The sequence below is a fragment of the Pezoporus wallicus genome, unplaced genomic scaffold (genome assembly GCF_028554395.1).
Source record: "Pezoporus wallicus isolate ANWC-B61680 ecotype Strahan unplaced genomic scaffold, APGP_CSIRO_Pwel_v1 scaffold_8224, whole genome shotgun sequence".
Classification (NCBI taxonomy): domain Eukaryota; kingdom Metazoa; phylum Chordata; class Aves; order Psittaciformes; family Psittacidae; genus Pezoporus; species Pezoporus wallicus.
In genome coordinates, this window is record NW_026641935.1 from 24,227 (window position 1) to 49,961 (window position 25,735).

At 43.2% G+C, this 25,735-nt stretch overlaps 3 protein-coding genes across 3 annotated transcripts in view; 2 read left to right on the forward strand and 1 right to left on the reverse strand.

The window, feature by feature from the left end:
• Positions 1-1,591: 1,591 nt before the first annotated feature.
• ALDOB (aldolase, fructose-bisphosphate B) lies at positions 1,592-11,590 on the forward strand. Its single transcript, XM_057426025.1, has 9 exons — positions 1,592-1,749; positions 8,068-8,189; positions 8,472-8,683; positions 9,181-9,235; positions 9,405-9,565; positions 9,764-9,847; positions 10,339-10,513; positions 10,669-10,868; positions 11,093-11,590. Exons 2-9 carry the CDS (start codon positions 8,078-8,080, stop codon positions 11,186-11,188), a joined length of 1,095 nt encoding a protein of 364 aa, XP_057282008.1. The 5' UTR covers positions 1,592-1,749; positions 8,068-8,077; the 3' UTR covers positions 11,189-11,590.
• Positions 11,591-13,848: 2,258 nt separating this feature from the next.
• On the forward strand, positions 13,849-15,381 carry MRPL50 (mitochondrial ribosomal protein L50). Its single transcript, XM_057426023.1, has 2 exons — positions 13,849-13,985; positions 14,861-15,381. Exons 1-2 carry the CDS (start codon positions 13,849-13,851, stop codon positions 15,249-15,251), a joined length of 528 nt encoding a protein of 175 aa, XP_057282006.1. The 3' UTR covers positions 15,252-15,381.
• A 2,519-nt stretch (positions 15,382-17,900) lies between these two features.
• The window catches only part of PLPPR1 (phospholipid phosphatase related 1), a 131,438-nt gene continuing 123,603 nt past the window's right edge, over positions 17,901-25,735 (reverse strand). The window contains exons 6-9 of the mRNA XM_057426024.1: positions 24,394-24,570; positions 22,262-22,393; positions 19,644-20,294; positions 17,901-18,287 (exon numbers count right to left, since the gene is read on the reverse strand). Coding sequence (XP_057282007.1) covers positions 20,262-20,294; positions 22,262-22,393; positions 24,394-24,570 — 342 coding nt within the window. The 3' untranslated portion in view covers positions 17,901-18,287; positions 19,644-20,261. The remainder of the gene's footprint in view (positions 18,288-19,643; positions 20,295-22,261; positions 22,394-24,393; positions 24,571-25,735) is intronic.

Genomic DNA, 25,735 nt, shown 5'->3' on the forward strand with positions numbered 1-25,735 from the left:
CTCCCCCCAACTTTTCTTTAATAGCCTGACAGACGATATCACAAATGACACTGGGAAAGAACCACTTCCTAGGACTTTCCTGTTTGTGACAGTTTCTAAACAAACCAGGAATGGTGGACTCAAACTCTGATTTTCAATGTGGCCCTGAAGAAGACCAGCAGCATGACATCTTCTTGGTCTCAAGAGAGTCTTAGATAATGTATATCATTAAAAATATTTTTAATCCACACTAGATGCCTCTGGCGAAACTTTAATACACCATGGGGTTCATTTTTCTGCGAGGATGGGAGAAATGGAAGATACAGTGAACACTGTAAAGCAGGGAAGGCTTTATGCCCATGTTAGGTACCATAGTATTCTTCAGCAAGAAGGTATGGATCAGGAAGGAGAATATTAAAAAAAACAAAACAACACAAGCACAAGGCCTTCAACTGGAGTGTATCCTCAGCTTTTTCAGAGATTTCTCTGCTGGCTGTCATTTCTCTGCTGACTTACATGCTACTGCTGGCAGCATGTAAGCTGTTAAGATTTCCTACAGGCACTGTCTTGGCATGTCTCTACAAGAGATAGACTTAAGGAGGAACTGCCCTCATGAAGACAGTGTTGCTCAGTAAGAGGAGAAATCTCTCACTCTGTCCATGTAAAGGCTAAAAGGTGTCAGTACATGAGTCAAACAAACGGTGAAACTACGTCATTCTTCAGGTAAACATTGGGTCTTTGTGGTAAAGATATGCTAATGTCCAAGGTCGCAGAGCATGTTGTTGGTGAGGGTATGATGTTTGCCTAACAGCCCCCATGCTGTAATTCCCTCCAGGAGTACTGACTTGTAAAAAAGAAGAAAAAAGTACATCTACCTGGATTTGGTGAATAGCTGTGATGTGATTTCATATAAAGTTGAATGCTGATACACCGTTTTAGAGCATTAGCATTTTTTTCTTAGAAATTTTTTGCTAAGCAACTGAGAAGTTTGTATGTCCTTGCAATATGAGTAGGTGTTTCAAAGGGAGTTTGGTGGAAAATTTGGCTTGCGCTTATGCACCTCAGTGAAGGCATATTTATTCTGATAACCATCATTCTCACTCAAACACTGCATTAGAGGAAATCAGACTTGCAGTTTCATTAACGCTGATACGGTAACATTGCATTTTGCCTTTCCATATACTAACTGGAAAATAAAAACAAGTTTCTGTGCTAAATTTTCAAGTGCGGGAAATCAGTGTAACATTTAGAAGCCACTGAAATGACAGTAACTCACATCAATTGAGGATCTGTTGCATTGTTTCTGCATTTTGTTTTCTACTCTTTCTTGCTGCATTGTGTAGTTTCCTAAGAGTAAGCTTCCAGAAGGTCTAAACCTAAACAGAAAGTTATTCCCAAGATCCCTGTAAAAAAAATTCTGAAGTTCTTTTCAGTCTGTTTTAGAAAAAAAGAGGCATTATTTGAAATAGCATCTCAGTTTCACTGCATCACAAATAGGCTTATATAGACAGGGGAGGAGAAAGGGGAGGAACAACAGAAGCGAACCCAGGTCCCATTGGTTGTGTGTGATTGTGGTGTGACAGCCAATGACCAACTTTGAGCAATGATACCTCCCCAACCAGCCTGGGGAGGAGGGAGAATGAAGGAGTGGAGAGATAAAAAAAAACCCTCAAGGGTTTTATAAAAGTTAGTGATCGGAAGGACCAGGTGTCTTTGCCTGCAACCACCTCACCAGAAGCTTGTAGGAGCAGAGGCACCATCCCCGAGCAAGTAAGTATATTAATTTCATTTCTAAAATGTAAAGGTGGTATGTATATCAGCAGCTGAGACATGATGTATTTACCTAAGGTGGGCTTGAGGAGTTGTTTTTTGGTTTGATTTTTTTTGTTCCAGGAACAGCATGCAAGAAATAAGCACACAGCTATCCTGCAACGATCATCCAGTGTGACCCATTCGCTGCTAACACTGGCTTTCTAACTTAGCTTAGTGACTCAGAACTCCTGGAGTAAGTGCATCCTTAGTCTAAGGGGACTAAAGCAGTAACATACCAGCATTGCTTTCTACACTGATTTGTTTTGTATGTGTTTGTTTATGCTTCTGGAGTACACAAATTTATGTTTTTCATAGAGAAGAGAGAAAGAATGGAGAATGCAGCTGGTCCTGACAAACACCAGTGCTGAGAGAAGTGTAATTATGTGTGTTTATTGTGCAGCTTCTTCAGAAGTATTAGTGGAATAGTGTGGATAATATGCTTCTTCAGGGGGACCTAAGGTAGTCTGCAGCACAGAGACTAGAAATGGCTCTTGCATTAGGCTGTAACCTTTAAAGTTGTGAACAGCCAGCATCAGGAAATTGCTCAACAAATTCAAATTTGAGTCTGCGATCCTGCTTCACTTTTCCAACTACCGCATTGCCTGCATCCAGAACTTTTTAGTCCACCTGAAACCCTCACCACTGCTTCCCCCAGCCTCCCCTGCTGGCATTACAAGACTTGAATTGTCTGACAGCACTTTTTTTACCTTCTCTGATACAAGCACTTTTTTAACCTCCTCTGATAAGATCCCAGCCTTCAGAGAGAAGCACCTTCACCCTAATGACCACACTTTAAGAAAATGATTTCTTGCCACCTCAGCCATCTCTAGCCATCATGAGCAAGAAATGCTCTGCATTGACTGCAGAGGCCAAGTTCCTGAGTACATAATCACCTTTCATGCTTGCAACAGAGATGAAATGAGGGTACATTTGCTCCAGACTTGAGAATAGCTCTGAGCTAATGTGGGAATTGGGACAGGTATCTGCAGGTCTCGCATACTCCCATCCACTTGAGACAGGATGTTGAAGCACAGTCCCTAGACAGAGCATGAAGACAGAAAAAAAACCCTTATTCCCACCATCATAAGAGAGAGCAAAATCCAACCTGGCAATTGACAATCAAATACACCCCAAAGGACCTATCAAGGTGGTAAAATCAGTATGTCAATCAAAAACATCTGCTGCTTTTTCTAGGTAACGGAAGGCTGAACATCTCTTTCTGTCTCATATGCTTGACACTTTTTAGAACCCAGAAATGAAACACTTTACTATACAAAATCCTTCACTCACACTGCAAAGATGAAGGGAGAAACATCCTGTTCTTCCCTCAGAGCTCCTTCATATACACAGGAGGCACTGCTCCTACTTTAACTCCATAAAGCAAGTACTCACACAGAGTCACAGGTAATTCAGGCTGAGAGGGACTTCAGGAGGTCTGCAGTCCTACATCCTGCTCAAAGCAGGGTTGGACATAAGGTCAGATCAGGTTGCTCATGGTTTTATTCAAGTAGGTCTTGACAGCCTCTGAGGATGGAGACACCACAGTCTGTCAATGTGCTCCACTGCTTGGCTGGCCCAATAGTGAAAAAAAATATTCTTCATATCCAGTCCAGATCTCTCTAGTTTCAGTTTATGCCTGTTGTGTCTCACGCTCCTGTTGTATGCTGCTATGAACAGCCTGATCCTGCCACTTCAATCACCACTCTGAAGGTTTTGGGGTTGCCAAGAGGTGGCCCCGAAACCATCTCTGCTCGAGGCTGAGCTAGATGTAGCAAAGCAAGGGTTTCAGCGCCCAACCTTCTCAGTGGCATCTGCCAAACTCCCTCCAGTTTGTCAATGTCTTTCCTGTACTGCAGGGGCCCAACACTGGATGCATTACCCTGATGTGATCTAAAGAGTGCTGAGCAGAGGAGGGTAATTCCTGTCCTCCCCTGGCTCTCTGAGCCAGACCCCTGTTCACACAAGATGCCTCTGGCCTTTGTTGCTGGCCCATCTTAACTTGCTGCCTCATAGTGCCCTGGGCCTTCTCCAAAGAGCTTTTCCCCAGTCCCACTAGCCCTGGTGGGATCACTGCCCACACTCTGCCTCTGGCAGAGGCTGGGCATTTGTCCTGGCTGAATCTCATAATGCTCCTGTTGGCCTCTTCCCACCCCCCATCAAAGCTCTTCTGAATGGTTGCCCAGCAATCAGGCGTATCAACTAGTCCTTCCAGCTTGGTGTCATCTGCAGCCTAGATAAGAATGTGCTCCGTCAGCAGGATGGGGCCAGGCTTGCCCAGCCATTCATGCCTATCAGCTTGCACAATGTTCAAGTAACCAGACTTTCTTAGAAATAGAGAAATGAGGCCAATAACAAGATTTATCCACTGTAATGAAAATGTAAGGTACATAACTCATAATATGTCTGTCGCTCCTCAGCATACATGTATAAATAAGGAGTGAATTCAGTCAGGTCAACACTTCGCCTACATGTGATAGGCTAAATTTCTGAATACTTTTCATTCTCCCTATGAGCTGTATTTACCTGTTTATAGATGCAATTTTTGCTTCTTCAAACTTTGCTTTTTGAGAGCAGAATCTCTTGTGTGCACACTGCAATGATAAGCACATGTGGTTTGTATTGTTAACAGAAATTTTGCTGAAGGGCTATGTTTACTAGTATTCAACAGGAAAAGCTACATGCAAGGGATACAAACTGCATTTTGGCAGATTGGTCCTGCAATTTTGGAACCAATGAAAGAAGGCAATGAAGAGAATGAAGTGAAAAATTTACAGATTATAATCCAGTCTTGTCTGCAAACTAGGACTCAGGTGAGATTTTCTGTAAAATTAGAAGAGCCACTTTAGGCGGCAGGAAAGAAAAGACAACAATGAAGTATTAATGTTTCTAAGATGACCTACATTGGAATGTAACAGTTTGTTCCGCTATTTGTCTTGCCCCTGCCCTTTGGTTCTCACTATTAATATTAAACAGGATGCAGTGCTTGTGCTGATACCCATGAAGCTATTTCCCCTGCAGTCCTCGTTTATGGAGGCTGAGGAAAACTTGAGACTTTAGCAGTACAACATTTACTTTTACAACTGTGGCCACCCCCACCTCCTGCTGGTCACAGGCTGTGGGCTGAGCAAAGAACTTTCTTTGCCTGAGGAGCTGCTGGAGCCTGACAAACACTCAAGGTATCCATAAAGCTGCGCTTTTGTACATTCTGTGCAGTTTTGTTCTTTTGGGGTTTTTTCTTCCACTTTTAGAAAATGGTATGTAAGCAGTTACCACGAAGAGAACACACTGCATTCATACAATGTCAGATCAATGTGAAATCACTTAAGCTTGTGACACTATGATAATAGCCCTCAGCCCAAAATGGGTAAATAAAAATAAAATGTATTGAAAAAATTTAGTGGTGGGACAACTCCTAGATAATGTTACTGAGAACACAATTCCTTCAATCTTTTTCCTGCCTGGAAAAGTTGTCAAATGAAACAGTTAAAGCAGAATAATAAGGCAAATAGGCATTGCTGGAATAACGAAAAGAGCTGCTTAACTCTGGCAGCCTGGGCACAACCATTTTTCCTCACAACCTCTAAGGCAACATATCCAGCTCTTTAAGGTGGATGTTCATGTTTCCATGGATTTGCTGGGAGCTTACCTTTTACCTGTTACTGAAGTGTAAGAATTCTCCTCTTTTCTTTAAATGCTCGGAGCAGTACCTTACAGCAGAGAACACCTTTTCTGAATTCAATATGGAAAAATCCTCAAAGATTATGTTTCTCATGAAAGAATCACAGAAAAATAAAGTCTTAAATCAAGGGTACTTGAACATTCTGAACCTTGGAGCTATCATTAGTTTTACCACTGCTCTTTTGCACTCATTTCTTCACCGTTTCAGTTAGAAACACAGTGCATTTAGCTCAGCAAGGTAGCTGGGAACCGCTCAGCAGGGTAGCTGGGAACCACTCACCATGGCGTTACAGTTTGGTTTTGGGAGCCTTTTGGTAAATCTGCACTTACTCCTTCACACTCAATGAAACACTTGCATAGAAACTGGAACTAATCTGCTGTATTCCAATTGATCATTGTGGAACTACACTGTGTTGTTTCAGTCTCTCAAGTGTACTCACCAGCATTATCCACTGCAAACTCACATTTCTGTTTTTTGGCAATTTGCTTTGCAAGCTGGTTATGAGAGATAACTGTCTGTTTGTTATCTCCATGCAAACACTGGAAACAAGTAAGATACAACAGACACTACTGTCACCTCTTACTGCATTGCTGGTGAGAAAGTATACCCTTTATAATGTAACTAGAGTGACTGATCTTGTAATTCAGATAGCTGGATTAAAGATTATCTGGATACGCCTACTCATGCTGTAGCGTACCTCACACTTCAACTCTGAAATCCCATTACTGATACAGCAGTTCATTAGCTTTGACCTTGGACAAGATCATATTCTTGCCCGATCACAATTTTCCAGTCTTTTCCAGAGACTGTGAACTATTGAAGCGATTCTTCATGATTGTGCATAGCAATTTATTTAACGGTGCTATGTTTTTGACTAAAGTGCTTACAACACAAACTATTATTACAGTAATCATAATAAAAAGCCAGTTTCCTATTTCAAAGAGACGTATCAGACACAGAAAGTAGGTAAGGGATAAATGGGTTACACGTGCACTAAATTACCTATTCAACATAAACCAGGCTCTTCAAATTCTTTTAGGTGAGCCAAACAGGGTAAGAGCTGGGAGCGGTGGAGTTATGGTCACTAGAGCAGAAGGATGCTTCCCAGAGCTCTGGCCACTGCCTGGTCTACAGAGAGAGTGGTTCAGCAAGGCAATTCAGTGCTTGGAAAAGGAGGGGACCCTCCCTCATGTGACACAGTCTTCATCAGTTCTTTCTAAACCTAGACTGACTCACTGTTGATAAATGGTGCAACATGAATTCTAGTCTCAAACAAGTCACAAAAAGGTAAAGCAGACATCTGGGCACTGCATCTGGCTGGCCTGTACTGGCAGACAATGCCAATTGAATCCTGCACAATAATATTACTAGTACCAAAGTACCTTCAACTGTAAATCAGAGATAGCTTTACAGCTGTCACAGTACTGTGATGGCACTGTTGCCAGAAAATTTTGGCACTGTTCTGCATAGTACACAGAACCCTGTTTACCCTATCATGAGTAGCAGCTAAACCCCTGATCGCTTCTCCCCATTATACCCTTCAGCTGTGAATGCATGACAAGGATTTCCTGGCAATGTAATATCTGTGTAGAGGGAAAGGATGGAGGACTTGGCCTGTACATGCTTATATTGTGAGACACATTTGCTGTCCATCCCTGGCACACAGTGAAATGGGAAATGGCATTTTCTCACTATCTCTGAGGCTGAGTTTGGGAATAGAAAATGTAGATACTGCCTACAGGCCTGCCCCTCTGGGCTAAAACTTGTTATTGAAGCTCTTTTGTGTTGTTTTTAACTATTCATCTTGTGGATTCACCACCTGCTAATAAAAACATGGATGTTGCTTTAGCTATTGCTTATGATAAACAGAGGGAAGAAAGTCTTTACCTCTCAGGCTCTCAGGCTTATACAAACAGGGAAGTAACTCATACTGTTCAAATGAATCTGAGAAACTGTAACTTAATGCTATATAATCAAAACTTTAATATGATCAAGCATTTTGCCATTACAAGAAGAACCTGGATTTCAGGTGCTGGGTAACACCCAGATCTTACATAGAGTAAGCAATGTGCTACAGTTCTGAAAGCAGTCATGGGGAAGACAGAATTACAAAGCAAGGCAGGAGGATGGGCATGGAAAGTCAGCTAGACAGAGTAGCAGATACTGCCAACACAGGCCAGGGAATGGGAAATGTGCATTGTTAGGAAATGTGTAAATGTAAGCAATGGGATAATTGGTGTTCCTTTGATTTGGGCTAAAATGTCTGCAGAGTAGGCAGTTAGCATACTTGTTAGCTTCTTGCATATTCTTATGACAGACTGACCTTCCTTTAGTCTCTGAGTAAATCCACGTAAAATGCAGAGTCTCTCCCACTTTGGTTCTGGAAGGATATGTTAGGATGCAGCTCCTGCATTTCTTCTCTAGTTTAGCCAGACACACCAAGCCAAGAAGAACTCAGATGGATTTCTGGGCATGTGATTGTGGTAACATGGACCAGATAAGTACCAAGAGCCCAGCAGAAATATCCAAGTGGTGTCTCTGGTTCACAGTTTGTGTATACAGTCTCTTAAGCTTGTAACTGTAATTCTCTTCCACAGCTAAGTCAACATGACCCACCAATTCCCAGCGCTGTCTCCAGAGCAGAAGAAAGCTCTTTCAGACATTGCTCAGCGGATTGTAGCTTCAGGAAAGGGGATCTTGGCTGCCGATGAATCAGTGGGTGAGTTCTGGATATCAGTCAATTAGAAGTACCCAAGACTTTTTTCTTAACTTTGCTTAATCTTTTAAATCAGTGGGGTAAATGAAAAACACATAAAAACTAAAACTGTTGACTGAGCAGGAACAAGTCAGTCAGGCAGGGCTGCACCTACAGCAACAGCTAACAAACTACGGGTTGAGAAGGGAAGCTCTGAGCTGGAGCCCCAGTTTGTTACTACATACTGGGATAAGGAGGCCAGGCAAGCCTAACACCTCTCTGTCTGCCCTTTGTCCACTTCACTAGGTACCATGGGGAACAGGCTGCAGAGGATTAATGTGGAGAACACAGAGGAGAATCGCCGAGCTTTTCGAGAGATCCTCTTCTCTTCAGATGCTTCCATCAACCAGAGCATTGGGGGGGTGATCCTGTTCCATGAGACTCTCTATCAGAAAGACAGCAATGGAAAGCCATTTCCTGCTCTTATTAAAGAAAAAGGGATTGTGGTGGGAATAAAGGTGAATATCTATACATGTCCGACTGGCAGCATAATCCAAACCTCATTTACAGTGAAAATTAGGTATGGGGCTGTGTTCTTTCCTGCTAAACATTTTTTTTTTTTTTATTTTTTTGGTGTGCTTCAAATAAATCACCATGACACTATTCCCTTTATTGCATTTACATTTGATATGGGAACTTTTTATCCACCAACTCCCATCTACTCACCATTCACTGCAATTAAATCCCTCCCTGTAGTAAGCTAAATCCAGTCCTTTCCACATCTGACAGTGCTCTTGAGACACTCCCTACAGCCAGCTACATTGCCCCTTCCTCTTACCAAATTAACTCATTTTCTTCCCCTCTACTCCAGCATTTCCCTCCTTCATACCCTTAGTGCGTTCAGCCCCACATTCCCACAGTCAGCCTGCAAAGACAGACTAGCCATGGTTAAGAAGAGAAGTATGACATTGTTTTCCTCTCCCTGTAATCCTTCCTGTTTTCCTGATCTCCACAGCTGGATAAAGGAACAGCACCCCTGGCAGGAACAAATGGAGAAACCACCATCCAAGGTAAGGAGAGAACTAAGGAGCCTAAGTTACGACTTGTACAGCAAAAGCCATGGGGTGACTTACCTGAGTTGCAGCCTTGGCTGGTATCCTGGTACTTTTCAGAAGAACTACTAGAAGAACTGTGTCCTGAAGAACTGCTCTCAGTGAAGCACTGTTGTTTCATCTACAGGGCTGGATGGACTGGCTGAGCGCTGTGCCCAGTACAAGAAAGATGGTGTTGACTTTGGCAAGTGGCGTGCAGTGCTGAAGATCACCAGCACAACACCCTCTCAACTTGCCATCCAAGAGAATGCCAACACATTGGCACGCTATGCCAGCATCTGTCAGCAGGTATCTAGTCGCCAACAACCTTTTCTGAGATGTATTGCCCTTTCTTACTGTTCCTTGTGACGACGTGCTAGGTAACTTGAAAGGCAAATAAGGGAGCTTCTTGCAGTGCAGCAGGAAGGAATTCCACCAGCGTCAGGGTAGACAGCTACAGTAGTTTTTCTTCCACACTGATACCCTTCCCTGTCTTTATGTTCTTAGCATGGCTTGGTACCCATCGTGGAGCCAGAGATTTTGCCTGATGGAGACCATGATCTCCAGCGCTGTCAGTATGTCACAGAAAAGGTAAAATGTTCTTGCCTCTCTCCTCCCCTTCACAAATCAGTAGCTAATACTATGCAGTTTGTGCTCACAGATCTCAGAGTTTTGATCAAAAAGATACTTCATATCTGCATCACAAAAATGAGTTGCTCACAGTCAAATAATGAGTTTCGAGCAAATGCGAGACTAGAATCCATGTGCTTTTGGATTTCCACTCAAATTGCCAATATAAGCATTCTCAGTCTCAAAAAGATGGAACGGGAGCAAACTCATTTACCTCTCAGCACCTCAGTTTGCAGGGACAAATCCAGCAAACATGAAGAGGGGTATCCTGGTCATCTCAAAAGCAGTGGGCTTTTGAGTCAGTGTCCAGGGCTCGCAACCCCTGTGATAAATTTCATGTGAAAGCAAAATTCAATTTGATCTTCTCACACTCCCAAGGAATAAGCTGCCTTTCACAGCAAGTTGAGGTGAAGATTTGAGCAGAGGTCTGTATTCAATCCTCCTGTTTTCAGGTTCTGGCTGCTGTCTACAAAGCCTTGAATGATCATCACGTGTACCTGGAAGGGACACTGCTGAAACCCAACATGGTCATGGCTGGGCATTCCTGCCCCAAGAAGTACACCCCTCAAGATGTAGCCGTAGCAACTGTCACTACTCTTCTCCGCACGGTTCCTGCTGCTGTTCCCGGTGATTCCTGCTTCACTACTATGTATCTGTTCACACTGTCACTCTTGCTGTACTTCTTCCTACATCTGACATGCTTGTTTCTCTGGCACATAAAGGTCAGGGATTGTGGTGGCTGAAGCACTCCATTTATAAGCCCTGAAACCTCTTTCTTGCAGGAATCTGCTTCCTGTCTGGAGGTCAGAGTGAAGAGGAGGCTTCTGTCAACCTGAACACCATGAATCAGTCCCCTCTGCCTAAGCCTTGGAAACTGACCTTTTCTTATGGCAGAGCCCTGCAAGCCTCTGCCCTGGCAGCATGGGTGGGCAAAAGTGAAAACAAGAAGGCTGCGCAAGAGGCCTTCCGCAAGCGGGCACAGGTACAAGGCTTCCCCCCAGTACAGAGAGGAGCTGCTCACCATGAAGGAAGACATGCTGTCACCTTCCAAAAGCTCCTCTTGTTCCCACCCCTCCTGCTGCTGCATGTTCACCAGGGGTGTTATTTTGTTATTTCTGCCTTGCTTGGTTACTCCTACTGTCTTTACACATCTGTTCGTCTTACTCCAAGCTAACTGGTTTCCTTCCCCTCTTCTTTCTTTTTCAGATTAACAGTTTGGCTTGTAGAGGACAGTATGTTGTGTCTGGGAAGGCTGATGCAGCTGCCATGCAGTCACTTTTCACTGCCAGCTACACCTACTGAAAGTGCAGCAACTTTCTGTCCCTCTTCACAACTTCCAAGATGTTTGGAAATGAAAGAAAACTAAAGAAATATGATTTCTCTTAGCCTAAACAAAATATGGGGATAAAATGGGTTACCTTCCTCCTCACCCTTTGCTCCTACAATTTACCAAGGGGATACTCCTGTTTTATCTGCACATTCCAAGGAAGGAAAATTCTTTCCATACAACAAACAGCTGCCAGTGAATCACAAACCTGCTCTCCATCTTGTTTAAACTTAGTCCCCAGAATTAGTAGGCACATTAAGTAGTTCCCTGGCAATACACTTACCCTTATCCATTACCACATTTTGCAGCCAAAATTCTGAATTACAAAACCGGATTGTCTCTTCAATCATGGGAATAAAACAGTAATTGAAAACCAATCTCCATTTCACTATTCTTTACTCTGTATAAACTTTATGGTACTTTCCAAACGTCTCTGGTTTTCAGTAGCCTATTCACCAATAAAGTTACTAAGTGTCACTGCTGGTGAGCTTGGGAAACCCTGCTGAGATCAAGGGGAAATAACCCAATAGTGATACAGTTGGGGAAGTTAATCCTGCTGGCTGACAGATGCTGAAAAAACTTGAGAGGTGTACACAGCGAGCAGTGCATGGGATTCAGGCCATAGATAAATAATTACCTTCAGAATCTTCTCGAGGCGCTGGAGAACCATGATTGCTGTGATGAGGCTGCCATACACTGAGTTAGTGTTTCACAGACTGGGTTAGTGGTTTGCAAAAGCTGTTTCATGAACAGGCTTTTATTGGGTCATTTTCCACAATAATTAACATAAAACATGAGGGCAGGCATCTTGGCCTACCCCAGTGGCATAGTTTGAATAATGAGGCTGGTGCTGAAGGCCCACAGTTTGACCTTTGGTGTGTTGTTGTGTTCGTGTTAGAGATTTAAGCTTTGTTAGCTAAAGCACAATGAGACAGTTCTTGTTAAAAAAGAAGGCACAAACAGCAGAAAGACCTGAGGTTACACAAGAAACACCAAGCAACCCAGAAGACAGCACTATTGGCCTCTCCCTTCACGGCCACCCGGCTCTGCAGGCTGCTCTCCCAGCCACAGGGACACCCTGCATCTCCCAGAAAGGAAAACAGGCAAAACCACTGCCCTGTAACAACCTCCCTGTGTTCTTCATGTTAGTAACCACTCTTTCAGAAAGGCAATAAATAGCCAAACTCCTTCACATGGATCCACTCATTGTGTAATTACTGCATACATTTTAGTCCCTAATAGGCTGTCCTGGGTTCAGCAGTAGCAGTCATTTTTCTCCTTCTCAGTAGCTGGTGCAGTGCTGTGTTTTTGACTTTCAGCCTGGGAACAGCGCTGATAACACCAATGTTTTCGGTTGCTGCTCGGTAATGCTTACTCTGACCAAGGTCTTTCTGAGTCTCATGCTCTGCCAGGGAGGAGGAGAAGCCAGGGAGGAAGCAGAGATGAGTCACTTGACCCAAACTAGCCAAAGAGGTATTCCATACCACAGCACGTCATGCCCAGTATATAAACTGGGGACAGTTGCCTGGAAGGGTTAGATCACTGCTTGGGTTTGGCTGGGTATTGGTCGGAGGGTGGTGAGTGATTGTATTCTCTTTCCTTGTTGCTTCCCTCATCATTATTATCATTGGTGGTAGCAGTAGCGGTTTGTGTTATACCTCAGTTACTGGCCTGTTCTTATCTCAACCCATGGGAGTTACATTCTTTCAAGTCTCCCTCCCATCCCCTTGGGAGCAGGGGAAGGAGAAGGGGGGAAAATGAGCGAGCGAGTGGGTGGTTCTGGGTTGCCGGCTGGGCTTAAACCACAACATAGGCCAATACTGAAATCAGGAACAACACCTCCTTTCTGGTTCAGCTGTGGTCCTGTAGGTCTCCATGCACTTGAGCTCAAGTAAACCTCTGCTCCTGATGAGGATCCTGCTGATCTTCTTATTTATGTACATTGCTTCTCTAAAAATTGAGAATGGAAAAAAGTATTTCCTCAAACTGGGAAAGAAATCCTCTCCCACTTTTTAAAACCAAAGCCGTAGTTTTGCTAGGTAACACCTGCTCCCTTGCTGGATGTGTGTCACACCTGCTGCAGCTGGTGGCTGTGCCCAGGCTCCTCGGGTTCCTCTTTGACGAGGTGTTTGTGGCAGAGCTGGTGGACATCTTCTGAATTTACTGCCATGCACCAAATCAAGGCTGTGTACAGATGACGCATGATTCCTCACTTTAAAAAAAGAACATCCTTTTAGAGAATGGGAAAAGTGATATTCCCATATAATCGTGTGCCTGGATCAGAAATATAGCCTAGAGGACAAACTCCCTGTGCTGGCTGACAGTTCTGGCAACCATTACACCCCAAAGGCAGGATAAAAACTTCGAGGGACAGCTGCCAAGAGCCTCTGACTGACAGAACACACATCCACCGCTATAGTCGGAGAGGGTGACGACATATGTCCCTATCTTATGTTGTTTTAGTCCCACACACTCTATTGCCAAACCTCCTCCCCACGCCCGCTGGCACAGACTCTTCCGTGCCCGTCCGGAGGGAGCCAGCTGAAGCGATGGCCCCCCCACCAGCAGCCTCCGCGCCTTCAGCCCTATGCGCGGCGGGACTACAGTTCCCGTGAAGCAGCGCGGGCGGAGCGGAATGCGTCGCAGCCGCGCTGGCTGCTGGGAGGAAGTTCGGTGTCTTCTCATGATGGCGGTCGTGGCCGCGTTGCGAGTGTCTGGCCGGCTCCTGGGTCTTAACGCTGTGGCGAGCAGGGCGTTCTGGGGTGGTGTGAGGTACCGCCGGGGAAGGGGAAGGGGAAGAGGAAGAGGAAGGGGAAGGGGAAGGGGAAGGGAAGAGAAGGGAATGGAAGAGAGAAGAGGAACATAGTGGTGCTGTGCCGTGGTCGGGAGGCTGGTTGGTCATTCAGACCTCCCCTCCTCAGTGTTGGGCTTTACTGCGCCAGAGCGCGGTGGATCGTCGGTCCCGCGGCCTGCAGCGGGTGTCCTTGTCGCGTCCCCGCCGAGGGTGCGCTGCCAGCAGGCGGGCGCGGCGGTGCGGAGCTGGGCTTTTCAGTGCCCTCCACGGCTTTGGTGAGGGAACTCGCGGGGTGTGGAAAAGGAGATATTTCAGGGCAGTACTATAATGGGAACGAAAACCAGTCAGTTTTGTATCACCTTTTACGTGAAACCATGCTTGTGTTGTTAACTAGATAGTGGCATTTGAGCAAGTCAAGTAACTTGGGGTAGGCTTTAATTCTGTAGTTAAAACTAGCGCTTTATGTATATAGCTATATATGTATGTATGGCACATTTTTTTCTATAGTGGTAGTTATTTTCTGTTATCCCTTTTTCACAGCAGATTAGAAAATGAAGGCATAACTGAGAAAATAAGTCATTAATCTGCTTAAAATTCTGTTTTCTCTCAGACCAGTCAAATAAGCTAGACAGGTCACTGCTGCGTAGAGACAATGTGGCAATCTGGGGGAAAACCAAACATCTAGACCACACATTTTTGTTTTTGTATGAGTAATGAGTCTCCTGTGTCTATGGGAGGTATAAATGTCTACAGGCTATGTTAGTTAGATATTAAAAGACTATGAACAGAAATGTACTCTGATTCAGTCTTAAGTAGCCCAGAGACTCAACATACTTCTGTCTGGTGCCAACAGGAAGAAAGAAAAAGAAGTAGAAGCAGACAAAATAATTCATCAGGAGAAAAATGAGCCCAGCCTGATCTGTCCCCCACCACGCAGCAGAAGCTATCATCCTCCGGAGAATATACAGAGCTACCTTGAGTCTCGGGTCAAGGAGATTTTTGGGCCCTCGCTTCCTGATAATTGGCAGCAGACATCCCTCAAAGATAACAGGTTAAAGTATCGCCTGCTGGCTCAGCTTGCAGCAGAACTTGGTCACGCTGTCCCCAATTCACAGCTCTACCTGATGCGCAGTGCTGAGGATGTCTTGAATTTCTATAGCACTCCTGTGAAAGATGAGTCCAAGTTTGATGAACTGTGTGCTGCTGAGCTACCCCCAAACTTGAAGATTAACTGGGAGCAGTGAGCTGCACCACGGAGCATTGCTTTGCTTTGCTTGTGTTTGTAAGGCAGGGCTGCAGAGCAGAAGCAGAGCCCTCTTATTGTTGTAGTAACTGAATTTATGAATATCACTAATAAAAGTTCATTTAGTTGTCCTTGGGTTTCATGGTTTGTTTATCATATGTAAGAAAAGAAGCAGAAGTTGTCCTTGTGAAACAGTGATATGGTGTACTCCGTAATGGTACTAACATGCTTTCTGCCATCTACTGTGCTGCCCAACAGTTAGAGAATCCAGAGGGGTTAGCCAGAGGATCAGCCCCCAGTTTATTCTCCACGTCTCAAAACTTCTTGTCTTTGATTTTGCACTGTTTACTGGGCTTTTGTGAGTGCAGCTGATGTCAGAAGCTCTGCTCAGCTTAGCCACCAAGACTGGCAGAGCCAGCAAACTTGGGCATGAAGGGGGAGGTAAGCCATATTTTTGTATTTTTCTTTTTTTTTTTTGGTTACTCTTTTTTTTTTTTTTCTTGAGATTGAAAGGAAGACCCTCTCAGCAGTAATTTTTTTAGAAGCAATCACAGTTGCCAATTTAACATAAATCCACTTGTTCTACTTAGAATTGGTACATGAAGATAGTGCCAGCTGGCATTCTGAAATCTTTTTACTCGGTAACTGTGAACTCTACAGCAGCCCTGCAAAAACTGCCATCAGGGCAGCTTGTAGGATTTTTCTGTGTCTGCTCAAGACTTGTTTTTATGTAAACTCTGTTGCTCCTTCTAACAGCTGTTAGTTTTTCTTTTATGTTCTATATGTTTGTTGTTTTTTTTTCTTTCTGCCCTGCAACTGGTTGGTGGTGTTGGTTTGCTTTTAATCAGAGGAAGCAAGCAGTGAAGTCAGGATGACAAGAAAGTACATGCAGCAGTCTTGAAATGCAAGGCACTTTGTGAATGTGTTCTACAAAGCAGGTTGATGGTGAGGTCAGATTCTGTATGTGTGGTATTTATGGGGATGCTCCAGAAAGACCCTGGCTACACCTCTCACTCTCCTGAACTCTTGCTCCCCTGGTTTCTTTGAGATTACAGATACCTGAAGCATGCTTGGAAACTGCTGCTTTCATGCACTAACAGTGCTCAACGGATTTCTTAAGTGCTGGTTTCTTGCAGCTATGAAGAAATTTAAGAAACCCATTATTTTTTCCTTTTGACTCCTGGGGAATTACTGAATAGCCTGAGTGCACCACTACATGCTCCACTGCAGGGTGGACATGAGGGAATGGGGGTATTTCACGGGTCACTGTGGAAGGCTGGCTGTTCACAAATCGCTTCCCCTTTTCCTTATGGAAAAAACAGTGTGATAAATAGGTAGATCTGTGTCATCTGCTTCAGAGCTTGTTTGAGAACAGTGAATTGGAAGTATTTTTTAGTGAAATGATGTATTTCCATCAAAGAAAAGATGCTTAAGTCTTATTTCCTCTTACTCAGTACTCATTAAAAACACTTGCAGTGATAGTTGCACTTTCTGCACACACACACCCCACACCCCCCCCCCCCAGTCTAGTGTCTCTCCCAGCATGCAACTTTCATAGCTCATGTAACATGATCAGAGGAAAGAGTGAAAAACAGAAGGAGAAAAACTGAAAAAGAGGAGATAGGCAAGAAAGGAGCATGACAACAGCCTCATACTAGAGGATAAGCCGAGAGAGGACAAATACTACTGCCCATTCTGTGGAAGCTACTGACCAAAACTACAAGATGCATGCTATGGCAGCAGTGCACCTGAGAGGAACACAGCCTCAGGGACCCTGACTGCAAAAGCTAGGCTACAGAATGTAACTTCCTCATCTTAGAATTCAACCCACTGCTAACCCTTTGCAGTGTGAATAGACTTAACATGCTGCTGACAGGGCATACTGATTGGATGTCCATTTATGCTAAAGGCTTTCCTATAGCGTGTCATTATTCTCCTAACACAGCAGAACAAGGACTAGTTCCACAGCCAGATTTATTCAGGAGAAACTTCCCTGTGGAATTTCGATCAAACTGTGGGACCCAGAACACTGATGCCTCCTCATGGTCACAAAAAGCCTGCATAGCCCAAGTTTGAAGACAGAAGTGGACATCAGTAGAGTCAGAAGAAAATAGTGACCTGGAAGAAACACTGCGAGACCAGACACAGATATCCCAAATGACAGACCAGGCTGCATGTTTTAGTTTTTTGATACTTTTTCTTTGCATCTGTTTTGGAAAAAAATATACAAAAAAAGCCAAGAAGAGCCAACATGGAAATGTGAGGTAAACATTCCAGTAAAAGTACAGACAAAGGCTTCTTTTTTAAAAGGAGACACATAGCAGTTATCACCATGCTAGAAGAATGAGATGCATGAAAATCCTAGGAACAGTGAAAAGTCATGTAATGAAGCCTTGCCCCCAGTTTTAACTATTATAGAGGGGCTCTTTTTTGTTCTTCCCCCATTCCCCACCCAGATTTAATTGTCTTTTTATTCCTTAAAGTTGTTAAATTGTAAAATGGCAGTTTAGATATAAATTCTGTATAGCAGTATTTACAGATATGCAGACTGCTACTAAAGACTGTCAATTTTTGGTTTTGTTTTTGGTGTATTTTTTTTTTTTTTGCCAAAGCCCCTCAGTGAAAATTACACTGTGGGGGCAGAACTGCCTTCTTGATTCTGCCAATCTGAATGCCATGTCATGCCACTCCACTGAAGAAGTGGTGTCAGTTTCCTTTATACCAGTGTTACTAGTTACTCCACAAATTTATGATGAAGTTATGGAACATTTAAAGCACAGCCTCAGCTCCACAGCGGTGGCTGTATATCCCCATAGTCAATTCCTGAAGCCAGGTTTCACTGGGAGCTTTAGCTGGGCCTCAGGGAGGAACAGAGATCTAGGGAGGTGGTATAGTCAGCTCACATGCTATCAGCTACTACTATAAATTTTCACATCCGGTCTGTATATTTGCAGACTGAATACATTGTTTTAGTTATTCTTCAATAACTAGCACAATCACCCACACCAGAACAATCAGGCTTTGATTCAGTAAGATACTTAAGGACATAGAATCATAGAATCGTTAGGGTTGGAAAGGACCTTAAGATCATCTAGTTCCAACCCCCCTGCCGTGGGCAGGGACACCTTACGCTAAATCATATCACCAAAGGCCTCATCCAACCTGGCCTTGAGCACTGCCAGGGATGGAGCATTCACAACCTCCCTGGGCAACCCATTCCAGTGCCTCAGCACCCTAACAGGAAAGAATTTCCTTCTTATATCCAATCTAAACTTCCCCTGTTTAAGTTTTAACCCATTACCCCTTGTCCTGTCACTACAGTAACTAATGAAGAGTCCCTCTCCAGCATCCCTATAGGCCTCCTTCAGATACTGGAAGGCTGCTATGAGGTCTCCACGCAGCCTTCTCTTCTCCAGGCTGAACAGCCCCAACTTCCTCAGCCTGTCTTCATACGGGAGGTGCTCCAGTCCCCTGATCATCCTCGTGGCCCTTCTCTGGACTTGTTCCAACAGTTCCATGTCCTTTTTATGTTGAGGACACCAGAACTGCACACAATACTCCAGTTGAGGTCTCACAAGAGCAGAGTAGAGGGGCAGGATCACCTCCTTCAACCTGCTGGTCACGCTCCTTTTGGTGCAGCCCAGGATACAGTTGGCTTTCTAGGCTGCAAGTGCACACTGAAGCCGGCTCATGTTCATTTTCTTATCAACCAACACCCCCAAGTCCTTCTCCGCAGGGCTGCTTTGAATCTTCTTTGCCCAGCCTGTAGCTGTGCCTGGGATTGCCTGGACCCAGGTGTAGGACCTTGCACTTGTCATGGTTAAACTTCATGAGGTTGGCATCAGCCCACCTCACAAGCGTGTCAGGGTCCCTCTGGATGGCATTCCTTCCCTCCAGCATATCAACCGGACCACACAGCTTGGTGTCATCGGCAAACTTGCTGAGGGCGCACTCAATCCCACTGTCCATGTCAGCGACAAAGGTGTTAAACAAGACCGGTGCCAACACCGATCCCTGAGGGACACCACTCGTTACTGGTCTCCAGCCGGACATTGAGCCATTGATGACAGCTCTTTGCGTGCGGCCATCCAGCCAGTTCTTTATCCACCGAGTGGTCCATCCATCAAATTGATGTCTCTCCAATTTAGAGACAAGGATGTCGTGCAGGACAGTGTCGAATGCTTTGCACAAATCCAGGTAGATGACGTCAACTGCTCTACCCCTGCCCGTCAGTTCCGTAGCCCCATCACAGAAGGCCACCAAATCGGTCAGGCAGGATTTCCCCTTAGTGAAGCCATGCTGGCTGTCACCAAGCACCTTGTTGATTTTCATGTGCCTTAGCATGCCTTCAGGAGAATCTGCTCCAAGATTTTGCCAGGCACAGAGGTGAGACTGACTGGACATACTTCAAGTCTGCCAAATAGTCTGGAAACAGGATGGCTAGCTCAAGTCCATAATGCTAAGGAACGCTTAAGTAGCTCACTGAATCGAGGTTGGATGTTTATTATGTTTTGATAGTATCATTCAGGTTAGTTTCCCAATCACCACTATTTTAATCTGAATTAAATATATGCAACTACTTCAGATCTATGCTGAGCTTACTCAAATCTGACCCACTGGTAGAAACACTTCTTATGGTAAGAAAAGGTAAAAGTGATCCCCTCCCCCTGATGTATAAATTCAAAAATGAAAAAGAAAAAAATTGTGTACAAATATCACATAACAACATCAACAATTCAATAGATGTAGTTCCTTAGTGCACACTTTAAACAAGAAAAGTGTTTTTTCCTCTTTTTTGTTTTTGCTTTTAAATTCTGGCATAATAATATTAAAGCTGACAAAAAATCTGGGCAAGCTACATCACTTCTTCATACAAAAAAAGTACAAAACATTAGCCTCTAACTAGACATAACATAATACTGGTCATTGCAGTTAGACATTTAGTAACTGTGTCTTGGGAGTATTGTACTGGGGGGTAATAAAAAATAGCTTCAGTTGCCAGTCTTCCATCTCAGGTTACTTCAGTCATAGAGGCAGAGTGATTCTGCAAAGAGTAAAAAGCAAGCACATTAACATCTGGATACATTTTGGCATTTATATATCCTGGTGTGTAAAACGTATTAGAAAAACCTTCATTAAAATCTGTTGTCCAGCTAATTTAGGTCTTCAAAATGAAGAGATCACTGCAAATGTGACTGCCTTCTGTCCTGAGCTTGTGGTGGGGAAGGCTGAACTCAAGCCCTCCTTTTGAGCTATGAACATTTGCTAACAGGCTTGAAGAACAAGGTGTGATTTTTATAATTGAGACTTTCAAACAGGACTGCATTCTATGCAGATGAACATGTCAGTATGGGCTCAAGCACCTCATAGAGTCATGTAACTAATATAGTGCATCTGTCCTCTGCCACTGAAGAGCCTAGAAGACTGCAGATTGGCTTCACGTGATGTGATTCTACACAATTTGGTATTAGGGAACATACAGAGCTTAAAACCATACAGAGGTGGGGTCATTATGTCAACATACATGCAGCCACAGGTATATAGCAACACAGAAGTCCTCTTTAGGTGGAAACTGATGATTTAACCTTACAGCCAATGTCCAGGACTTCAGGGGTAGTACTGAGTCCTTGGATCATGCTGTGTATTGCAGGTTTTTTATGGGTGCAAAGCAAATCAACTGGCAATGAATGCAGAATCTGCACTCAGAAGGATGATGCACCTTCTTTATCTGAAGAAACAGTAATGTGCAGGCACGCCCAAGGGTTTGCTTGTAAGAGGTTCAGAGTAGGATCACTTTTTCGTCAATCTACTCCTGCATGATAGATGTATGGTCATTTAGAGAGAGATACCCCAAATCAGAGAAGACTCTTGGTCACAGTGGACATCAACAGCTAAGGCCTAGTCCCTACCTGCACTTCAGAGCCCAGAATTTAAAAATACATGGCTAGACAAAATTTTTTTCACAGTCTATGAGTATTTTCACCTGTTCATCCCTTTTGTCATATGCAATACAATGTAAGTAGTACTTAGTTTCTGGACTGCAAGTCCACCAAGGAAACAGTTAATACACACAGTTCCGCAGATTTAGTTGAAAGGCTTTCAGCAAATGTTTTCCTAATCAAAATTGACTTTTCAATTAAGCAAAATATTTACAGACGTTAGAAACAGTGTCTATTTTTTTTTTTTAATTCCTGATTTCACTTTATTTGTCAAAGGGTGGAACAGAATTCACTATTAATCTTGCCACGCACCATGTACACAGGAATGACAGGCCACCTAATGAGGAGTACAATTTAAAGAACAAATAAAATTACAACAGGGCATTTCAGACAACAGACAAACTACAGTTCCTCCTGTTGCCAGAAATTTTTCGTAGGTGGCATTTGCTTGTCTGTTTTGAAATGGTCAGCTATGATTCAGTTTACGCCAACACAAGCCTTTTGAAGCTAGTTTTAACAGAAACACCATCAATAATGGTGCTCTCACTAGCCTTTTTTTTTTTTTTCCAAACTTGAAAGAATGCTATTACCTTCTCTTCTGATGACTTAAGAGATAGGGTATATGATTTCTTCTTACAGAAGATACCAAACAGTAATAAGAATAAAAATCTATATCATATTTTTCTGAACAGCATAGTTTATCCCAAGGATTAAGAATGTGAGAGTAAATCCTTAAGATATGCCAAAAGCACCCTGAAGTGTAATTAGACAGAATTATCTTTACTTTTCTCTCAGTTTTATATTCTTCTAAGAAAAAGTTTCTTAACACAAATGATATGCTGGGGCATGTGAAATCCTGCTGGTTTAGGTTTGGATGTGCCCAAGAGCAGATGATCTACAGTATTTGGTAGTTTAAGGGATAAATGCCTTAAAACAAACTCTCCCCAGTGCAAATTCACTCTGCTCAATGGTCCTGATGTTAGGGATGTGTAGCTAGGAATACAACTAGCTTTTACTCTGCCATAACAGGAAGTGTGCTGCTTGATGATCCAAGTAAGAGGATTTACACTACCTGGGCACTCAATGTCTCCAGAGGACTTTCCACTCTGGGAAAGGCCATTAGCGGCATTCCTCGTGGGTCTTCAGGCTTCGGTTTAGAAGGAGCTCCATGAGTGCCTTTAAAGTTATGGACAACACATATCCCCTGTGTAATTCAGGAAAAAAAATAAACGGAAAAAAATGAGATTAGCGTTATCTGTCCACAGGAAAACCCCTCAGGAATTACCATCAGGGGTCTCACAGCTGCCAGTTTTTGACAAGAACTTAACCTGTGTTTCTGTCGAAGGCGCTTGGGCTTCAATGTGTTTACTGACACAGTTGGGCATGGTGAACTACCTTGGTAAGGGGTTCACCTGGCCTCTAATCTGAGGCGATGAACCAGTCTCAGCCTTTTTATGCCTTATACAACAGGGACTTCCATGTCTGCATCACAGAACAGGGACTACCCTTATGATGCATGCTACTGGCCAAATACTCCCTTCAGACTCTTACAGTCATTTCCAAACACTGAAAACAGCTCACTGGATGGCTGAATCTACCTCACATGTGGATGATGTCAAGTTGATTGAGCACCATTCCTGCATACTTCCAGCACAACTGGTGGTGTTTATCCCACAAGCCCTTCCCTTGTGCATGACCAGACTTAACTGCACCCACATGGTAATGCTAATAAGAGCAAACTCACATTAGCAGTTTGGGGCTTCAGAACACACTGACTGGGAAAAAAGACAAACAGGAGCTGACGCATCTGCTGTCAGAGCGATTCCAGCAGCCAGCTCCTTGTTGGCTCTTCCTCTTTGCTGCTCTTTAGACCTGAGCAGGAAGCAGGCTGCAGCCTGGGTGAGTCTAGTGCCAGCAGCAGGAATCTCAGCACCCATCTGCTCCAAGCTCCAGGGAGACCCCTTCTACCACTCTGAATTTGGGCTTGTGAAACTTCCAGGCTAACAGGAGGCCTGCAGGGCCAAAATGTGGCTGGAAGCAGACTGTCATTGCTAGAAACAGAAGCTGGGAGCACATAGATTGTCCTGACCAGATATGGGGTGACTGCCTCTCACATTGTATGAGCTAGATTTAAACTGTCTTTCTCAATGGGAATCAGACAAATGACTTACATTAAAGCCAAAGAGATTCAGGTCAGATGTTGCAGATATGTTTTTATTTAAAGGGCCCATGAGAATAAATGGTATGTGAAGGGTTTTTTGTTTTGGTGGTTTGGGTTGTTTTTTTTTTTTATTTTTATTTATCTTTTAATAGAAAATAGAAAACAATCAGTGTAAGGAAAATCTAGATTTAAGGAATCTTTGAAACCTAATCCCCCCTGATTACAGGGTTAAAATGTCTGCTGCTATGCAGTAGGTAGTTTTGAAGCATATTTTGATTAAAGGGAATCACACACATTTCTCAGTAATAGCGAAAATCACCTTGATTGTTTGCTGTGTGGGTAAATCCTCAGCAAGAGAACTCTCACCAACCAGAACACAAACCACACAGCCGACAGGGGAGCAAGTACCATTAGAAGTCCAGAGAGATGCAGTTCCTAGATTCTACGGGAAGGCCTTTGCCTTTGATAGAGCATTATTAAAAATGCATTTGGTTATCATATGAGATGGTGAACAATTTCATTGCAACTCCAAATGCCACAAAGGGAAGTAGTTTAGTCTCCCAGGGAGTTTGTTCTGACCTTCCTTTCTACTGCACTTCTTTTATGGTCTGAAACAAAGGAATCAGGACCACTGCTTAGAGCCCCAGATACACCCACTGTGTCCTACATTTTTGCCAGATACCAGGCAGGCAGTAGGGTTTTGCAATACAGGGGTGTCAGAGAAGAAGTCTCAAGCACAACCCCCTTTTGACATTAGCTGAGACCTACACCACCTTTAAAACATTTTCCAGAACAGATCAAGGAAAAATGTACAGTAATTAAAAAACCTCTTTGAAATATATACAATGCACAAATATCAGATTTATTAATTAGTATAAACATGATTTCCTATTAAGATTTTCTCTGATATTTTAAACTACATGAGGCTAGAATTAGTTCTTAGCAACCAGATTAATCAGCTGCAACTTGAAACAAGAGAATAGTACTTTTATTTTTTAGAGTGAAGTATTTAAAAAGGAATGTGGAAGGACTGATGGGTTTACCAGGAACAAAGCTACAGCACTCCCCAGGATGAAGCCTGCAATCACATCCGAACAGTGGTTTCGATACTCAGAAACTCGATTTAGCCCAGTGAGGAACGCAGCACAGAGGGTACCCAGACACAGCACAGGTTTGGCTAGCCTGCTACTCTTTGTTTTAATTGTGCTTGTGATGTACATCTGCAAAAAAAGAACAAGCCAAAAATTAAAAAGGGCTCTGCCAGAAATTAATCTTTTTTCCCCAAGACAAATCGTAAATCAGCAACGATGTGCCAAAACCCATGATTCATTTAAAAAAACATTGGGAAACGCTGAAAGAGGTTTAAAGTAATTCAGAGAATACTTTAAAGAGAATAAAGCAGATACTGTTAAATGATGTTTCATGATGTCAAATATGCCATCAATTTGATTTACGTACTGGACTTTTTTTGAGCTGGTATTGTACAGGTTGAGTTTACTGACTCCCTAACTTGTGCAAGTACTTGCTCATATGCTAGCAAACATGCACCCTGAATGTACACGACTAAGTGTTTGCAAAAGGAGCCAAGAATTTATGTTTATACTCTTACTAAAACTGTAATGTGCACATGATGGAGTGCCTTGCATCCATGTGAACTAGCTGCTCCAGTTTTCTAAGTGGTGGTAAGTTTAAGAAACAGAGAACATAAAGAGAAACCATTGCAGACATTTTCTCTGCAAGATTAAATGAAACACAGAATATGAGATTTCCTTCAAAATGAAGCTGATTCTGAAAATGTAATCTCAGAGCATGAGGTTTCCCTGTGCTCTGAATAATTTTTAATGAATCCCACATGTTTTTGGCAGTTTGTACTTTATTTTATATGCATTTTGACAGAGTGAATGAAACCATGTGGGTCTCAATTGGCAGCTGGTCATTAATTCCAGAGCTACAAAATAGCAAAGGTCAAGCGAACCAAGTCTGATAGCAAAACAAATAAAAAAAATTCTCTTCAACAAGGAAGCATGGATGCCTCCATGATTCCCAAAGCTTTGATAAGGAAAGACAGTATCTCCAACACGTTTACCAGAAATATCTCCAGATGATACATTACCGCCCCTACATGACACAGAGAGATACATTTGAAATATTGATTTGATTTTTATTACCAATCAGGTGATAAATGAACCTGATTCACAAAGCATAGATCTGATTCAGTGGAAGTACAAACATCTGTTCTGCTGGGGAGTGGAAAAATTACAGACCATGGAAGTTTCTCATCCAGTGTTTAATGTCAAAAGATGGCATTTTATTTGTAAAGAAAAAAAAAAAATGTTCTCTGAATATGTTCTCAAAGCTGAAAACATTTCCTTGATCCTTTTTCAG

Bases quoted from the DNA above. Each gene is read 5' to 3' on its own strand.
- ALDOB (XM_057426025.1), top strand. From the start codon at position 8,078: ATGACCCACCAATTCCCAGCGCTGTCTCCAGAGCAGAAGAAAGCTCTT. The intron at 8,190-8,471 runs GTGAGTTCTGGA...CCACTTCACTAG, and splicing joins GGCTGCCGATGAATCAGTGG to GTACCATGGGGAACAGGCTG. The intron at 8,684-9,180 runs GTGAATATCTAT...TGATCTCCACAG, and splicing joins GGATTGTGGTGGGAATAAAG to CTGGATAAAGGAACAGCACC.
- MRPL50 (XM_057426023.1), top strand. From the start codon at position 13,849: ATGCGTCGCAGCCGCGCTGGCTGCTGGGAGGAAGTTCGGTGTCTTCTC. The intron at 13,986-14,860 runs GTACCGCCGGGG...TGGTGCCAACAG, and splicing joins GCGTTCTGGGGTGGTGTGAG to GAAGAAAGAAAAAGAAGTAG.